This window comes from Oncorhynchus keta, chromosome 13 (genome assembly GCF_023373465.1).
Source record: "Oncorhynchus keta strain PuntledgeMale-10-30-2019 chromosome 13, Oket_V2, whole genome shotgun sequence".
Classification (NCBI taxonomy): domain Eukaryota; kingdom Metazoa; phylum Chordata; class Actinopteri; order Salmoniformes; family Salmonidae; genus Oncorhynchus; species Oncorhynchus keta.
Window position 1 is genome coordinate 6,484,833 of NC_068433.1, and position 18,285 is coordinate 6,503,117.

General features: G+C 44.8%; 1 protein-coding gene across 2 annotated transcripts in view; it reads left to right on the plus strand.

Annotated features, from left to right (window-relative positions):
- Positions 1-12,802, plus strand: part of LOC118371767 (glucosidase 2 subunit beta-like) — a 317,257-nt gene extending 304,455 nt beyond the window's left edge. For both annotated transcript variants that reach the window (XM_052459258.1, XM_052459259.1), the window contains 2 exons: positions 7,297-7,396; positions 12,180-12,802. In XM_052459258.1, the coding sequence (XP_052315218.1) occupies positions 7,297-7,396; positions 12,180-12,317 (238 nt within the window). In that variant the 3' untranslated portion in view covers positions 12,318-12,802. The remainder of the gene's footprint in view (positions 1-7,296; positions 7,397-12,179) is intronic.
- Positions 12,803-18,285: the final 5,483 nt, after the last annotated feature.

An 18,285-nucleotide genomic window follows, 5' to 3' on the forward strand; every position in this document is an offset into this window, starting at 1 on the left:
GAGACATAGACACATGGTGGCATGGATACATAGACACATGGTGATATGGAGACATAGACACATGGTGATATGGAGACATAGACACATGGTGATATGGAGACATAGACACATGGTGGCATGGATACATAGACACATGGTGACATGGAGACATAGACACATGGTGACATGGAGACATGGTGGCATGGAGACATAGACACATGGTGATATGGAGACATAGACACATGGTGGCATGGATACATAGACACATGGTGATATGGAGACATAGACACATGGTGATATGGAGACATAGACACATGGTGATATGGAGACATAGACACATGGTGATATGGAGACATAGACACATGGTGGCATGGATACATAGACACATGGTGACATGGAGACATAGACACATGGTGGCATGGATACATAGACACATGGTGATATGGAGACATAGACACATGGTGATATGGAGACATAGACACATGGTGATATGGAGACATAGACACATGGTGGCATGGATACATAGACACATGGTGACATGGAGACATAGACACATGGTGGCATGGATACATAGACACATGGTGACATGGAGACATAGACACATGGTGGCATGGAGACATAGACACATGGTGACATGGATACATAGACACATGGTGGCATGGAGACATAGACACATGGTGGCATGGAGACATAGACACATGGTGGCATGGAGACATAGACACATGGTGGTATGGAGACATAGACACATGGTGATATGGAGACATAGACACATGGTGACATGGAGACATATATGACACATGGTGGCATGGAGACATAGACACATGGTGACATGGATACATAGACACATGGTGGCATGGAGACATGGTGATGACACATGGTGGCATGGAGACATAGACACATGGTGGCATGGAGACATAGACACATGGTGACATGGAGACATAGACACATGGTGGCATGGAGACATAGACACATGGTGGCATGGAGACATGGAGACATAGACACATGGTGGCATGGAGACATAGACACATGGTGACATGGAGACATAGACACATGGTGGCATGGATACATGGAGACATGGAGACATAGACACATGGTGGCATGGAGACATAGACACATGGTGGCATGGAGACATAGACACATGGTGACATGGAGACATAGACACATGGTGATATGGAGACATGGTGGCATGGAGACATAGACACATGGTGATATGGAGGCATGGTGATATGGAGACATGGTGGCATGGAGACATAGACACATGGTGATATGGAGGCATGGTGATATGGAGACATAGACACATGGTGATATGGAGGCATGGTGATATGGAGACATAGACACATGGTGATATGGATACATAGACACATGGTGATATGGAGACATAGACACATGGTGGCATGGATACATAGACACATGGTGATATGGAGACATAGACACATGGTGATATGGAGACATAGACACATGGTGATATGGAGACATAGACACATGGTGGCATGGAGACATAGACACATGGTGGCATGGATACATAGACACATGGTGACATGGATACATAGACACATGGTGATATGGAGACATGGTGATATGGTGATATGGAGGCATGGTGATATGGAGACATTGTGATATGGAGACATAGACACATGGTGATATGGAGACATGGTGATATGGAGACATTGTGATATGGAGACATGGTGATATGGAGACATAGACACATGGTGATATGGAGGCATGGTGATATGGAGACATGGTGATATGGAGACATAGACACATGGTGATATGGAGACATGGTGATATGGAGACATGGTGATATGGAGGCATGGTGATATGGAGACATGGTGATATGGAGACATGGTGATATGGAGACATGGTGATATGGAGACATGGTGATATGGAGACATGGTGATATGGAGACATGGTGATATGGAGACATGGTGATATGGAGGCATGGTGATATGGAGACATGGTGATATGGAGACATGGTGATATGGAGACATGGTGATATGGAGACATGGTGATATGGAGACATGGTGATATGGAGACATGGTGATATGGAGACATGGTGATATGGAGACATGGTGATATGGAGACATGGTGATATGGAGACATGGTGATATGGAGGCATGGTGACATAGACACATGGTGATATGGAGACATGGTGATATGGAGGCATGGTGATATGGAGACATGGTGATATGGAGACATGGTGATATGGAGACATGGTGATATGGAGGCATGGTGATATGGAGACATGGTGATATGGAGGCATGGTGATATGGATATGAGACATGGTGATATGGAGACATGGTGATATGGAGACATGGTGATATGGAGACATGGACACATGGTGATATGGAGACATGGTGATATGGAGACATGGTGATATGGAGATGGTGTGATATGACACATGGTGATATGGAGACATGGTGATATGGAGACATGGTGATATGGAGACATGGTGATATGGAGACATGGTGATATGGAGACATGGTGATATGGAGACATGGTGATATGGAGACATGGTGATATGGAGACATGGTGATATGGAGACATGGTGATATGGAGACATGGTGATATGGAGACATGGTGATATGGAGACATGGTGATATGGAGGCATGGTGATATGGAGACATGGTGATATGGAGACATGGTGATATGGAGACATGGTGATATGGAGACATAGACACATGGTGATATGGAGACATGGTGATATGGAGACATGGTGATATGGAGACATGGTGATATGGAGACATGGTGATATGGAGACATGGTGATATGGAGACATGGTGATATGGTGATATGGAGACATGGTGATATGGAGACATGGTGATATGGAGACATGGTGATATGGAGACATAGACACATGGTGATATGGAGACATGGTGATATGGAGACATGGTGATATGGAGACATGGTGATATGGAGACATGGTGATATGGAGACATGGTGATATGGAGACATGGTGATATGGAGACATGGTGATATGGAGACATGGTGATATGGAGACATGGTGATATGGAGACATGGTGATATGGAGGCATGGTGATATGGAGACATGGTGATATGGAGACATGGTGATATGGAGATATGGGTGATATGGAGACATGGTGATATGGAGACATGGTGATATGGACACATGGTGATATGGAGACATGGTGATATGGAGACATGGTGATATGGAGACATGGTGATATGGAGACATGGTGATATGGAGACATGGTGATATGGAGACATGGTGATATGGAGCATGGTGATATGGAGACATGGTGATATGGAGATATGGAGACATGGTGATATGGAGAGACATGGTGATATGGAGACATGGTGATATGGAGACATGGTGATATGGAGACATGGTGATATGGAGACATGGTGATATGGAGACATGGTGATATGGAGACATGGTGATATGGAGGCATGGTGATATGGAGGCATGGTGATATGGAGACATGGTGATATGGAGACATGGACACATGGTGATATGGAGACATGGTGATATGGAGACATAGACACATGGTGATATGGAGACATGGTGATATGGAGACATGGTGATATGGAGACATGGTGATATGGAGGCATGGTGATATGGAGACATGGTGATATGGAGACATGGTGATATGGAGACATGGTGATATGGAGACATGGTGATATGGAGACATGGTGATATGGAGACATGATGATATGGAGACATAGACACATGGTGATATGGAGACATGGTGATATGGAGACATAGACACATGGTGATATGGAGACATGGTGATATGGAGACATAGACACATGGTGATATGGAGACATGGTGATATGGAGACATAGACACATGGTGATATGGAGACATGGTGATATGGAGACATGGTGATATGGAGACATGGTGATATGGAGACATGGTGATATGGAGACATGGTGATATGGAGACATGGTGATATGGAGACATGGTGATATGGAGGCATGGTGATATGGAGACATAGACACATGATGATATGGAGACATAGACACATGGTGATATGGAGACATGGTGATATGGAGACATAGACACATGATGATATGGAGACATGGTGATATGGAGACATGGTGATATGGAGACATGGTGATATGGAGGCATGGTGATATGGAGGCATGGTGATATGGAGACATGGTGATATGGAGACATGGTGATATGGAGACATAGACACATGATGATATGGAGACATGGTGATATGGAGGCATGGTGATATGGAGACATGGTGATATGGAGACATGGTGATATGGAGACATGGTGATATGGAGACATAGACACATGATGATATGGAGACATGGTGATATGGAGGCATGGTGATATGGAGACATGGTGATATGGAGACATGATGATATGGAGACATAGACACATGGTGATATGGAGACATGGTGATATGGAGACATGGTGATATGGAGACATGGAGGCATGGTGATATGGAGGCATGGTGATATGGAGGCATGGTGATATGGAGACATGGTGATATGGAGACATGGTGATATGGAGACATGGTGATATGGAGGCATGGTGATATGGAGGCATGGTGATATGGAGACATAGACACATGGTGATATGGAGACATGGTGATATGGAGACATAGACACATGGTGATATGGTGATATGGTGATATGGAGACATAGACACATGGTGATATGGAGACATGGTGATATGGTGATATGGAGGCATGGTGATATGGTGATATGGAGACATAGACACATTGTGATATGGAGACATGGTGATATGGAGACATGGTGATATGGAGACATGGAGACATAGACACATGGTGATATGGAGACATAGACACATGGTGATATGGAGACATGGTGATATGGAGGCATGGTGATATGGAGACATGGAGACATAGACACATGGTGATATGGAGACATAGACACATGGTGATATGGAGACATGGTGATATGGAGACATGGTGATATGGAGGCATGGTGATATGGAGACATGGTGATATGGAGACATGGTGATATGGAGACATAGACACATGGTGATATGGTGATATGGACACATGGTGATATGGAGACATGGTGATATGGAGACATAGACACATGGTGATATGGAGACATAGACACATGGTGATATGGAGACATGGTGATATGGAGACATAGACACATGGTGATATGGAGACATGGTGATATGGAGGCATGGTGATATGGAGACATGGTGATATGGAGGCATGGTGATATGGAGACATGGTGATATGGAGGCATGGTGATATGGAGGCATGGTGATATGGAGGCATGGTGATATGGAGACATAGACACATGGTGATATGGAGGCATGGTGATATGGAGGCATGGTGATATGGAGGCATGGTGATATGGAGGCATGGTGATATGGAGACATGGTGATATGGAGGCATAGACACATGGTGATATGGATACATGGTGATATGGAGGCATGGTGATATGGAGGCATGGTGATATGGAGGCATGGTGATATGGAGGCATGGTGATATGGAGACATGGTGATATGGAGACATGGTGATATGGAGACATGGTTGATATGGAGACATGGTGATATGGAGGCATGGTGATATGGAGACATGGTGATATGGAGACATGGTGATATGGAGACATGGTGATATGGAGACATGGTGATATGGAGACATGGTGATATGGAGACATGGTGATATGGAGACATGGTGATATGGAGACATGGTGATATGGAGACATGGTGATATGGAGACATGGTGATATGGAGACATGGTGATATGGAGACATGGTGATATGGAGGCATGGAGATATGGAGGCATGGTGATATGGAGGCATGGTGATATGGAGGCATGGTGATATGGAGACATAGACACATGGTGATATGGAGACATGGTGATATGGAGACATGGTGATATGGAGACATGGTGATATGGAGGCATGGTGATATGGAGGCATGGTGATATGGAGGCATGGTGATATGGAGACATAGACACATGGTGATATGGAGACATGGTGATATGGAGACATGGTGATATGGAGGCATGGTGATATGGAGACATGGTGATATGGAGGCATGGTGATATGGAGGCATGGTTATATGGAGACATGGTGATATGGAGACATGGATGCCGTGAAAAGGAGCTAGTTGAAGTCAGGGACCTTAAGACCCGCTGTCCGTGTCTCTCAATCTGGACAAGGCTAAAGAATGTTTAAATGTCATAGAATGGGCTTGTTGCCTATGAGGACAGATGAGTGATATTAGACAGGGGACCCAGTGAGTGTACATTTCTACTGAAAAGGGTTTTGTGTTTCTCTCTATATTTATCCCTCAGCGATCATCCAATAATCTCCTTTTCTGTGTCATTATTTTCAGCAAGGTCTGACATTTAATATTAATAGTGATTTCTGTTTGATGTCTAACTAAACAAATAAATAATCTGAGACGATATGCAACCACGTGTTTATATATATATATATATGGTCTCTCTTGTCCAATGCGACTTACTCTTGAAGGGACAATCCATTTAGCTACAGCCATTTTGGATTAATAAATGAATTATATGTACGCATTGATTTGTGATTAATATAAAGTATAAATGCCTCATGAGCTTTCGTTCAACTGTCGCCCCACATTCAGAACCCGACATATAAGCTTGTCCGAGGCCAATGTTTGTAAACAATGCAAATGTAAACAATCGCTGTATAGCCTCAAAACATGGTTTAAAACGACACATTTGATATTCCGTGGATGATCATTTTCTCCAGCCCCGTCCCTCAGCTTTTTTTTTTTCAAACCCGAGAACTCGTTATTGTTTCAACTGCTGATTGCTCCTTTTAACTCAGTAGGCCTATTCAGAAACAGACTGGAATCAGAATCACAACCCTGTCACTCTAACCAACAATCATTGAGGTTCACTATTTACTGTTGTGTCGCACTGCTTTGCTTTATCTTGGCCAGGTCACAGTTGTAAATGAGAACTTGTTCTCAACTAGCCTACCTGGTTAAATAAAAGGTGAAATAAAGAGTCGGAACCATATTAACTAGAACCATAAAGCTGAGGTAAAATGTATTTCGCCATCGCACGGGAAGGAAACACCTTATTTGGTATCTGGTTCAGTATTATTGTTCTCCTCTACCTCTCTGTGCAGAACAGTACAGAGAATTAACTCACACAAATGGTAATTCATATGTTTTGTCGGAGGAGAGACAGACAAGCGCCAGGCACCAGGGACTAGCAGAAGGCACTGCAGCCACCTCCGCTAGACTTTTGTTTTGCCCAGTTAGTAAACCTGGTGCTAAGTGATGTCAACATTTTTGTCTCAATATTTATCAGGAATTTGGGATTATAATAATGAATGGAGTTTATATCTGCTCTCTGTCTGTTTCAGGAAGTGGGGGTCATGGGCGGGGCCACCAGAGAACCCCTATTGCCAGATGAGGTATGAGAGTGGAGAGCCCTGCTGGCAAGGCCCTACCAGAAACACCATGGTAAGTACATTAATGGGATGTTACTGTACTGTAAAGGGCACAGAAACAGACAGACAGACAGACAGACAGACAGACAGACAGACAGACAGACAGACAGACGAGGTAGGAAGACACAGACAGGCAGGTAGACAGGAAGACAGACATACAGGCAGACAGACAGACAAAGAGGTAGGAAGACACAGACAGACAGACAGACAGACAGACAGACAGACAGACAGACAGACAGGGTAGGAAGACACAGGCAGGCAGACAGACGGACGAGGTAGGAAGACACAGACAGACAGACGAAGTAGGAAGACACAGACAGGCAGGTAGGCTGGAAGACAGACATACAGGCAGACAGACAGACAAAGAGGTAGGAAGACAGACAGACAGACAGACAGACAGACAGACAGACAGACAGACAGACGAGGTAGGAAGACACAGACAGACAGACAGACAGACAGACAGACAGACAGACAGACAGACAGACAGACAGACAGACAGACAGACAAGGTAGGAAGACACAGACAGGCAGGTAGACAGGAAGACAGACATACAGGCAGACAGACAGACAAAGAGGTAGGAAGACAGACAGACAGACAGACAGACAGACAGACAGACAGACAGACAGACAGACAGACAAAGAGGTAGGAAGACATGGATAGGCAGACAGACAGACAGATGTGGTAGGAAGACACAGACAGGCAGATAGACAAGAAGACAGACATACAGGCAGACAGACAGACAGGCAGGCAAAGAGGTAGGAAGACATGGATAGGCAGACAGACAGACAGCGATAGATGCCATTTTCATCCTCATGCTATCGTTGTACACTATTCACTAGTAGAAAGACACTTTGTGAAACCACCGATTACTGAAGTCCCATAAAAGGTGAAACAAAAACAGGGCTGAAGACAGTAGCAGACATACTCTTCACCTACATTTCTCTGTCCGTCCTGTCACTCTCTCTCTCTCACAGAGTTCACAATGTCTCCAGTCACTCACTCTCTCACAGAGTTCACAATGTCTCCAGTCACTTCACTCTCTCTCTCTCTCTCTCTCTCACACAGAGTTCACAATGTTTCCAGTCACTTCACTCTCTCACAGAGTTCACAATGTCTCCAGTCACTTCTCTCTCTCTCACAGAGTTCACAATGTCTCCAGTCACTTCTCTCTCTCTCACAGAGTTCACAATGTCTCCAGTCTCTCTCTCACAGAGTTCACAATGTCTCCAGTCTCTTCACTCTCTCTCTCACAGAGTTCACAATGTCTCCAGTCACTTCACTCTCTCTCTCACAGAGTTCACAATGTCTCCAGTCACTTCACTCTCACATAGTTCACAATGTCTCCAGTCACTTCTCTCTCTCTCTCAGAGTTCACAATGTCTCCAGTCACTTCACTCTCTCACAGAGTTCACAATGTCTCCAGTCACTTCACTCTCTCACATAGTTCACAATGTCTCCAATGTCTCCAGTCACTTCACTCTCACAGAGTTCACAATGTCTCCAGTCACTTCACTCTCTCTCTCACACAGAGTTCACAATGTCTCGTCTCTAACAGCAGGAATTTGTTCAATTAAAAATGTAGCATGTTTAATCATCTCATTTTTTACAGCGTCCCCCCCAACCCCTTCAACAGTTTAAATGGTTTCCAATCATCTGTAAATATATGTTCCTACCATCCAGAGGCCCTTTGAAAAGCCTCAATTGAATTCCTTTGATAACACTTCCTTTTCCAAAACGTGTGCATACGGCATAAATGAGAAGTCTCCGCGAGAAGAAGTCGTCCCTCATTATATTTGAAATTCTGAAGCCGGCTTTGCTCTTTTACCTCGGTGAAAAGAGGCTTCTCTACCCCTTAGCGGGAGAATGGTAATGCGGGCAGTGGACGGCATTGTTTCAATGCCGGGTATGAAACTAATTCAAAGCCAAAGGGACCCGTGCGGTGTGCCTGTTTAAAAGACACTGGAACACTGGAAGGGTCGGACTTAGTGTTTATTAATTAGATTCAAAAGGCTCGGGCTTATGTGTGTGTTATGGACCGTGGATTTGGTCTCTAACTGGAATATATTGTAGATATACCATATATATATATATATATATATACACTGCTCAAAAAAATAAAGGGAACACTAAAATAACACATCCTAGATCTGAATGAATGAAATATTCTTATTAAATACTTTTTTCTTTACATAGTTGAATGTGCTGACAACAAAATCACACAAAAATGATCAATGGAAATCAAATTTATCAACCCATGGAGGTCTGGATTTGGAGTCACACTCAAAATTAAAGTGGAAAACCACACTACAGGCTGATCCAACTTTGATGTAATGTCCTTAAAACAAGTCAAAATGAGGCTCAGTAGTGTTTGTGGCCTCCACGTGCCTGTATGACCTCCCTACAATGCCTGAGCATTCTCCTGATGAGGTGGCGGATGGTCTCCTGAGGGATCTCCTCCCAGACCTGGACTAAAGCATCCGCCAACTCCTGGACAGTCTGTGGTGCAACGTGGCGTTACAGTATTATAGACACTATGTTCTGGGATCTTCTATGTAGAAGAACCCCTTACAGTATTATAGACACTATGTTCTGGGATGTCCTATAGTCTATGTAGAAGAACCCCTTACAGTATTATAGACACTATGACCTGGGATGTCCTATAGTCTATGTAGAAGAACCCCTTACAGTATTATAGACACTATGTCCTGGGATGTCCTATAGTCTATGTAGAAGAACCCCTTACAGTATTATAGACACTATGTCCTGGGATGTCCTATAGTCTATGTAGAAGAACCCCTTACAGTATTATAGACACTATGACCTGGGATTTCCTATGATCTATGTAGAAGAGCCCCTTACAGTATTATAGACACTATGACCTGGGATGTCCTATAGTCTATGTAGAAGAACCCCTTACAGTATTATAGACACTATGACCTGGGATTTCCTATGATAATATAATAATAATAATATATGCCATTTAGCAGACGCTTTTATCCAAAGCGACTTACAGTCATGTGTGCATACATTCTACGTATGGGTGGTCCCGGGAATCGAACCCACTACCCTGGCGTTACAAGCGCCGTGCTCTACCAACTGAGCTACAGAAGGACCTATGTAGAAGAACCCCTTACAGTATTATAGACACTATGACCTGGGATTTCCTATAGTCTATGTAGAAGAACCCCTTACAGTATTATAGACACTATGTCCTGGGATGTCCTATAGTCTATGTAGAAGAACCCCTTACAGTATTATAGACACTATGTCCTGGGATGTCCTATAGTCTATGTAGAAGAACCCCTTACAGTATTATAGACACTATGTTCTGGGATTTTCTATGTAGAAGAACCCCTTACAGTATTATAGACACTATGTCCTGGGATTTACTATGGTCTACTATGTAGAAGAACCCCTTACAGTATTATAGACACTATGTTCTGGGATGTCCTATGATCTATGTAGAATAACCCCTTACAGTATTATAGACACTATGTCCTGGGATCTTCTATGTAGAAGAACCCCTTACAGTATTATAGACACTATGTTCTGGGATTTACTATGGTCTACTATGTAGAAGAACCCCTTACAGTATTATAGACACTATGTCCTGGGATCTTCTATGTAGAAGAACCCCTTACAGTATTATAGACACTATGTCCTGGGATCTTCTATGTAGAAGAACCCCTTACAGTATTATAGACACTATGTTCTGGGATGTCCTATGACCTATGTAGATTAACCCCTTACAATATTATAGACACTATGTTTTGGAATCTTCTATGTAGAAGAACCTCTTATGTCAATAACTCTTCTGTAGCTTGTGAGGTCATAGAGCAAAACGTGCCCGTGAGAGTCTCTGCTTTTCTCAGATGGTTTTAATTAGTGTGTGGCTGAAACCGTTCAGACTCTACGGGTGTTTTCGTTAACATTCCCAGGATCCTCCTTTGTCTCACTAACACCACTCTAGCGCAGCCCCCCGCCCGTTACTCAGACTAATGCGGAGGAAAATAGACGAATCCAAAAGGGTACGACTCAGAAGTCTGTAGCTCAAACACACAATGTGTAAAAGAGGTTATAGAAGTCCAAAATCACGGTGGTGTGACGGTGGGTCAGTAATGAAACCTATCGCAAACCAAAACATTAGTACTGTCATTTACTGTGGTCCCATTTCAGAAAATACAACATGAACACACTGTTGACACCTAGCCTATGGTGTAATGGAAGGTTCTGGAAGGTTCTGCCTCGTGTGGTCGGTTTTGTGTGTTTTGACACTCTTATGTAGGTGTCATAACATGTAAGTCGCTCTGGATAAGAGCGTCTGCTAAATGACTTAAATGTAAATGTAATAACCAGCCGTAAAATAACACAATTTATGGGTCATGACAGCTGTTATAACAGCTGTTATAACATATCATAGCATGGTTATGACGCTGGGTGTCGAGTAAAAGTGGTAGCGTAATTTGTGTGTGTCTGAATGTGTTGTTGAAAAAAATAATTCTGAAAACGAACTACAATTTAAGTGTTGGGCCTAATTTGATCATTAGTTCCTCTTATTCTACCACGGTATCACGACAGTAATTCTGTATCAACAACATTCATACAACGAATGTGTAGAGATCCACAAATGTAAAGCTCGTTAAAATACACAGCAGAAATGCCACATATCTGGTGCTTCTCCACACGGTCCTTTTACGAGAGGCAAACGACAAGCCTCTTGACTTAACAATGTCTCTCTCTTCTATTCACTTCTTCTCCGTGACTATCTCCCTCCATTGCCTCGTTTGTTTTTCTAGGTCATGTTGATATGTGGGACAGAGACAGCCTTGAGATCGGTAAAGGAGCCCAGCAAATGCCAGTACGTCATGGAGCTTCAGACTCCCGCGTCCTGTCAGCCGGCGCTGAGGCAGCGGGGCATACACAGTGAACTTTGACCCCCAGGGACCAAGGGAGGGAGCCATGCAGCCCCCATGCCGCTGGTGACAGACTTTGTGTCGGGGCCCACTCGGGCCCCGGTGTCCTCTGCCTTTGTGTCAGAACACATATCGCAATAATTGCAGTAGCTTTACAATATGTTTTTGACTTCCGTTGTCTTGTTACCATGGTGTTTTTGTTCCTCCTGACTGTCACGCTTTTAATTTCCATTGTGTTTCGTTGAGCTTTGTGGAATTGAGGAATTTGAAGGAGTCTTTTCATGTAAAACGTTTGTTCTAGAAATGTAGACGTTGTAATTACACGTGCTGGTGTGTGTTAGGTTTTACGCTTTTCAGTACAGCTTCTCTGTCATTCCTGTTAAAACAATTATAATCACAGTAGTTTCCAAACACTGTCTAATGACAGCATTAAGTCAATCTATGATCTTTGTAACAAAGAAATGACTCTGATTTGAATGAAAATAAAGGGACTATTTTGCATAGCAGCAATGCCTTTTCAAATAGTATCATCGGTTACTAACACTATTTTTGCCAGAGTATTTGCACAAAAACAACACAACATACTGTATAACAAAATATACAGTACCAGTCAAATGTTTGGACACACCTCCTCATTAGACATTAAAACTACAAAATAACACATGTAGAAACCAAAAATTTGTTAAACAAATCGACATATATTTTAGATTCTTCAGAGTTGCCACCCTTTGATGACATCTTGGCATTCTCTCAACTAGCTTCATGAGGTAGTCACCTGGAATGCATTTCAATTAACAGGTGTGCCTTGTTAAAGGTTCATTTGTGGAATTTCTTTCCTTGTTAATGCGTTTGAGCCAATCAGTTGTGTTGTGACAAGGTCGGGGTGGTATATAAAAGATAGCCTTATTTGGTAAAATACCAAGTCCATATTATGGCAAGATCAGCTCAAATAAGCAAAGAGAAACGACAGTCCATCATTACTTTAAGACATGAAGGTCAGTCAATATGGAATATTTCAATACATTTCTTCAAGTGTAGTCACAAAAACAATCAAGCACTATGATGGAACTGGCTCTCATGAGGACCGCCACAGGAAAGGAAGACTCAGAGTTACCTCTGCTGCAGAGGATAAGTTCATTAGAGTTAACTGCACCTCAGATTGCAGCCTTATTAAATGCTTCACAGAGTTCAAGTAACAGATACATCTGAACTGTTCAGAGGAGACTGCATGAATCAGGCCTTCATGGTTGAATTGCTGCAAAGAAACCACTACTAAAGGACAGCAATAAGAACAAGAGACTTGCTTGGGCCAAGAAACACGAGCAATGTACATTAGATCAGTGGAAATCTTTTTATTTTATTTCACCTTTTATTTAACCAGGAAGGCTAGTTGAGAACAAGTTCTCATTTACAACTGCGACCTGACCAAGAATAAAGCAAAGCAGTGCAACACAACAACACGGAGTTACACATGGAATAAACAAACATAAAGTGTGTGCAAATGGCGTGAGGAGGTAAGCAATAAATAGGTCATAGTAGCAAAGTAATTACAATTTAGGTTCTTTGGTCTGACGAGTTCAAATTTGAGAGTTTTGGTTCTAAACGCCGTGTCTTTGTGAGACTCAGACTAGGTGAACGGATGATCACCGCATGTGTGGTTCCTACCATGAAGCATGGAGGAGGAGGTGTTATGGTGTGGGGGTGCTTTGCTGGTGACACTGTCTGATTTATTTAGAATTCTAGGCACAATTAACAAGCATGGCTACCACAGCATTCTGCAGTGATATGCCATCCTATCTGGTTTGCGCTTAGTGGGACTATCATTTGTTTTTCAACAGGACAATGATCCAAAAAACACCTCCAGGCTCTGTAAGGGTTGTTTTTTTGTTTTTTTGATTCCATATGTGTTATTTCATCGTTTTGATGTATTCACTATTATTCTACAATGTATAGATGTAGTTAAGATAAAGAAAAACCCTTGAATGAGTAGGTGTGTCCAAACTTTTGACTGGTACTGTATAACACCACAACACATAACACAACAAATGAAATTGTATTGGTCACATACAGATGGTTAGCAGATGTTATTGTGAGTGTAGCAAAATGCTTGTGCTTCTAGCTCTGAAAGTGCTGTAATGTCTAACAAGTAATCTAACAATTCCACAACAACTACCTAATACATACAAATCTAGTATGAATGAATTAAGACTATGGCTGAGCCATGTCAGACAGAACGAACTAAGATACTGTAGAATAGTATAGAAAACAGTATATACATATGAGATGAGTAATGCCAGATAAGTAAACATTATTAAGTGACTAAGATACTGTAGAATAGTATAGAATACAGTATATATGTATGAGATGTATATAAATATACAGTATATACATATGAGATAAATAATGCCAGATATGTAAACATTAAGTGACTAGTGTTCCATTCCTTAAAGTGGCCAGGGAGTCCTAGTCTATGCCTATAGGCAGCAGCCTCTAATGTGCTAGTGATGGCTGTTTAACAGTCTGATGGCCTTGAAATAGAAGCTGTTGTTCAGTCTCTTGCTCCTGGCTTTGATGCACCTCTACTGACCTCGCCTTCTGAATGATTGCGGTGGTGAACAGGCTGTGGCTCGGCTGGTTGATGTCCTTGATGATCTTTTTGGCCTTCCTGTGACATCGGGTGCTGCAGGTGTCCTGGAGGGCGGGTAGTTTGCCCCCAGTAATGTGTTGGGCAGACCGTACCGCCCTTTAGAGAGCCTTGCGGTTGCGGGCGGTGCAGTTGCCGCATCAGGCGGTCATACAGCCCAACAGGATGCTCTCAATTGTGCATCTGTAAAAGTTTTACGAGAGTATTAGGTGACAAGCCACATTTCTATAGCCTCCTGAGGTTGAAGAGGCTCCATTGCGCCGTCTTCTCCACACTATCTGTGTGGGTGGTCCATTTCAGATTGTCAGTGATGTGTACGCCAAGGAACTTGAAGCTTTCCACCTGCTCCACTGCGGTCCCATCGATGTGGATGGGTGGTGCACCCTCTGCTGTTTCCTGAAGTCCGCGATCATCTCCTTTTTTTTGTTGACGTGGAGTAAGAGGTTGTTTTCCAGGCACCACACTCCCAGAGCCCTCACCTCCTCTCTGTAGGCTGTCTCGTCATCTTTGGTAATCAAGCCTACTGCTGTTGTGTCATCTGCAAACTTGATGATTGAGTTGGAGGCATGCTTGGCCACGCAGTCATGGGTGAACAGAGAGTACAGGAGGGGGCTGAGCACACACCCTTGTGGGGCGATAATCATTTAGTTCAGTTACCTTTGCCTTCTTGAGGAACAATGGTGGCAATCTTGAAGCATGTGGGGACAGCAGACTGGGATAGGGAGAGATTGAATATGCCCGTAAACACACCAGCCAGATGGTCTGCACATGCTCTGAGGACGCGGCTAAGGATGCCATATAGGCCATAAGTTTTGTGAGGGTTAACACATTTAAATGTTTTACTCACGCCGGCCACGGAGGAGAGCCCACAGTCCTTGGTAGCGGGCCGCGTTGGTGGCACTGTAGTCCCTGATTGTCTGTGGTCCCTGATTGTCTATAGTCCCTGATTGTCTGTGGTCCCTGATTGTCTGTGGTCCCTGATTGTCTGTGGTCCCTGATTGTCTGTGGTCCCTGATTGTCTGTGGTCCCTGATTGTCTGTGGTCCCTGATTGTCTGTGGTCCCTGATTGTCTGTGGTCCCTGATTGTCTGTGGTCCCTGATTGTCTGTGGTCCCTGATTGTCTGTGGTCCCTGATTGTCTGTGGTCCCTGGGGCGGCAGGTAGCCTAGTGGTTACATTGAATCCCCGAGCTGACAAAGTAAAAAATCTGTCGTTTTGCCCCTGAACAGGCAGTTAACCCACTGTTCCTAGGCCGTCATTGAAAATAACAATTTGTTATTAACAGACTTGCCTGGTTGAATTTTCTTTAAACATACGTCTGAGCCATTGAATTGCGACTCCACTTTATCTCTATATTGACGTTTTATCTTGTTTGATTGCCTTGCGGAGTGAATAACTACACTGTTTATATTCTGCCACATTAATACCACAACATATAACTAGTCCAGTAGTACATACAGTAGTAGGCCCTGCCGGAGGCCTCTTCTCCCTATTAAGGCCCTGCCGGAGGCCTCTTCTCCCTATTAAGGCCCTGCCGGAGGCCTCTTCTCCCTATTAAGGCCCTGCCGGAGGCCTCTTCTCCCTATTAAGGCCCTGCTGGAGGCCTCTTCTCCCTATTAAGGCCCTGCTGGAGGCCTCCTCTCCCTATTAAGGCCCTGATGGAGACCTCTTCTCCCTATTAAGGCCCTGCCGGAGGCCCCTTCTCCCTATTAAGGCCCTGCCGGAGGCCTCTTCTCCCTATTAAGGCCCTGCCGGAGGCCCCTTCTCCCTATTAAGGCCCTGCCGGAGGCCCCTTCCCCCTATTAAGGCCCTGCCGGAGGCCTCTTCTCCCTATTAAGGCCCTGCCGGAGGCCTCTTCTCCCTATTAAGGCCCTGCCGGAGGCCTCTTCTCCCTATTAAGGCCCTGCCGGAGGCCTCTTCTCCCTATTAAGGCCCTGATGGAGGCCTCTTCTCCCTATTAAGGCCCTGCTGGAGGCCTCTTCTCCCTATTAAGGCCCTCCTGGAGGCCTCTTCTCCCTATTAAGGCCCTGCTGGAGGCCTCTTCTCCCTATTAAGGCCCTCCTGGAGGCCTCTTCTCCCTATTAAGGCCCTGCTGGAGGCCTCCTCTCCCTATTAAGGCCCTGATGGAGACCTCTTCTCCCTATTAAGGCCCTGCCGGAGGCCCCTTCTCCCTATTAAGGCCCTGCCGGAGGCCTCTTCTCCCTATTAAGGCCCTGCCGGAGGCCCCTTCTCCCTATTAAGGCCCTGCCGGAGGCCCCTTCCCCCTATTAAGGCCCTGCCGGAGGCCTCTTCTCCCTATTAAGGCCCTGCCGGAGGCCTCTTCTCCCTATTAAGGCCCTGCCGGAGGCCTCTTCTCCCTATTAAGGCCCTGCCGGAGGCCTCTTCTCCCTATTAAGGCCCTGCCGGAGGCCTCTTCTCCCTATTAAGGCCCTGCCGGAGGCCTCTTCTCCCTATTAAGGCCCTGCCGGAGGCCTCTTCTCCCTATTAAGGCCCTGATGGAGGCCTCTTCTCCCTATTAAGGCCCTGCTGGAGGCCTCCTCTCCCTATTAAGGCCCTCCTGGAGGCCTCTTCTCCCTATTAAGGCCCTGCTGGAGGCCTCTTCTCCCTATTAAGGCCCTCCTGGAGGCCTCTTCTCCCTATTAAGGCCCTGCTGGAGGCCTCCTCTCCCTATTAAGGCCCTGATGGAGACCTCTTCTCCCTATTAAGGCCCTGCTGGAGGCCTCTTCTCCCTATTAAGGCCCTGCTGGAGGCCTTCTCCCTATTAAGGCCCTCCTGGAGGCCTCTTCTCCCTATTAAGGCCCTGCTGGAGGCCTCTTCCCCCTATTAAGGCCCTGCTGGAGGCCTCTTCTCCCTATTAAGGCCCTGCTGGAGGCCTCTTCCCCCTATTAAGGCCCTGCCGGAGGCCCCTTCTCCCTATTAAGGCCCTGCCGGAGGCCCCTTCTCCCTATTAAGGCCCTGCTGGAGGCCTCTTCTCCCTATTAAGGCCCTGATGGAGACCTCTTCTCCCTATTAAGTGTTGGGTTAGTCAACTGTCAGGTTGTCCAGCATCAATGTCCTGGTGGGACTTTTGCCTGTTAGCAAGGCAATGGCCCTAGGCCCTGTATCCATAGAGACTGCTACTCTTATTTATCTAGATTCAGCTCCCATGCAGGCCTCTGTTTGAAGGGAAATCCCTGTCTCTCATTTCGCCTCCGGTTTGCAGGATAATTGTCAGTTTTGTGCTTAGGGATAGAGTGAGTGGGAGGAAGGTGTTTGCGCTCGAACGGAAAACTCTGACATTTAGAAGCGAGGATCAGGGGAACTGCCATGATCTGAGAGGTGTTGTGGTTCACTGTCACGGTCATTT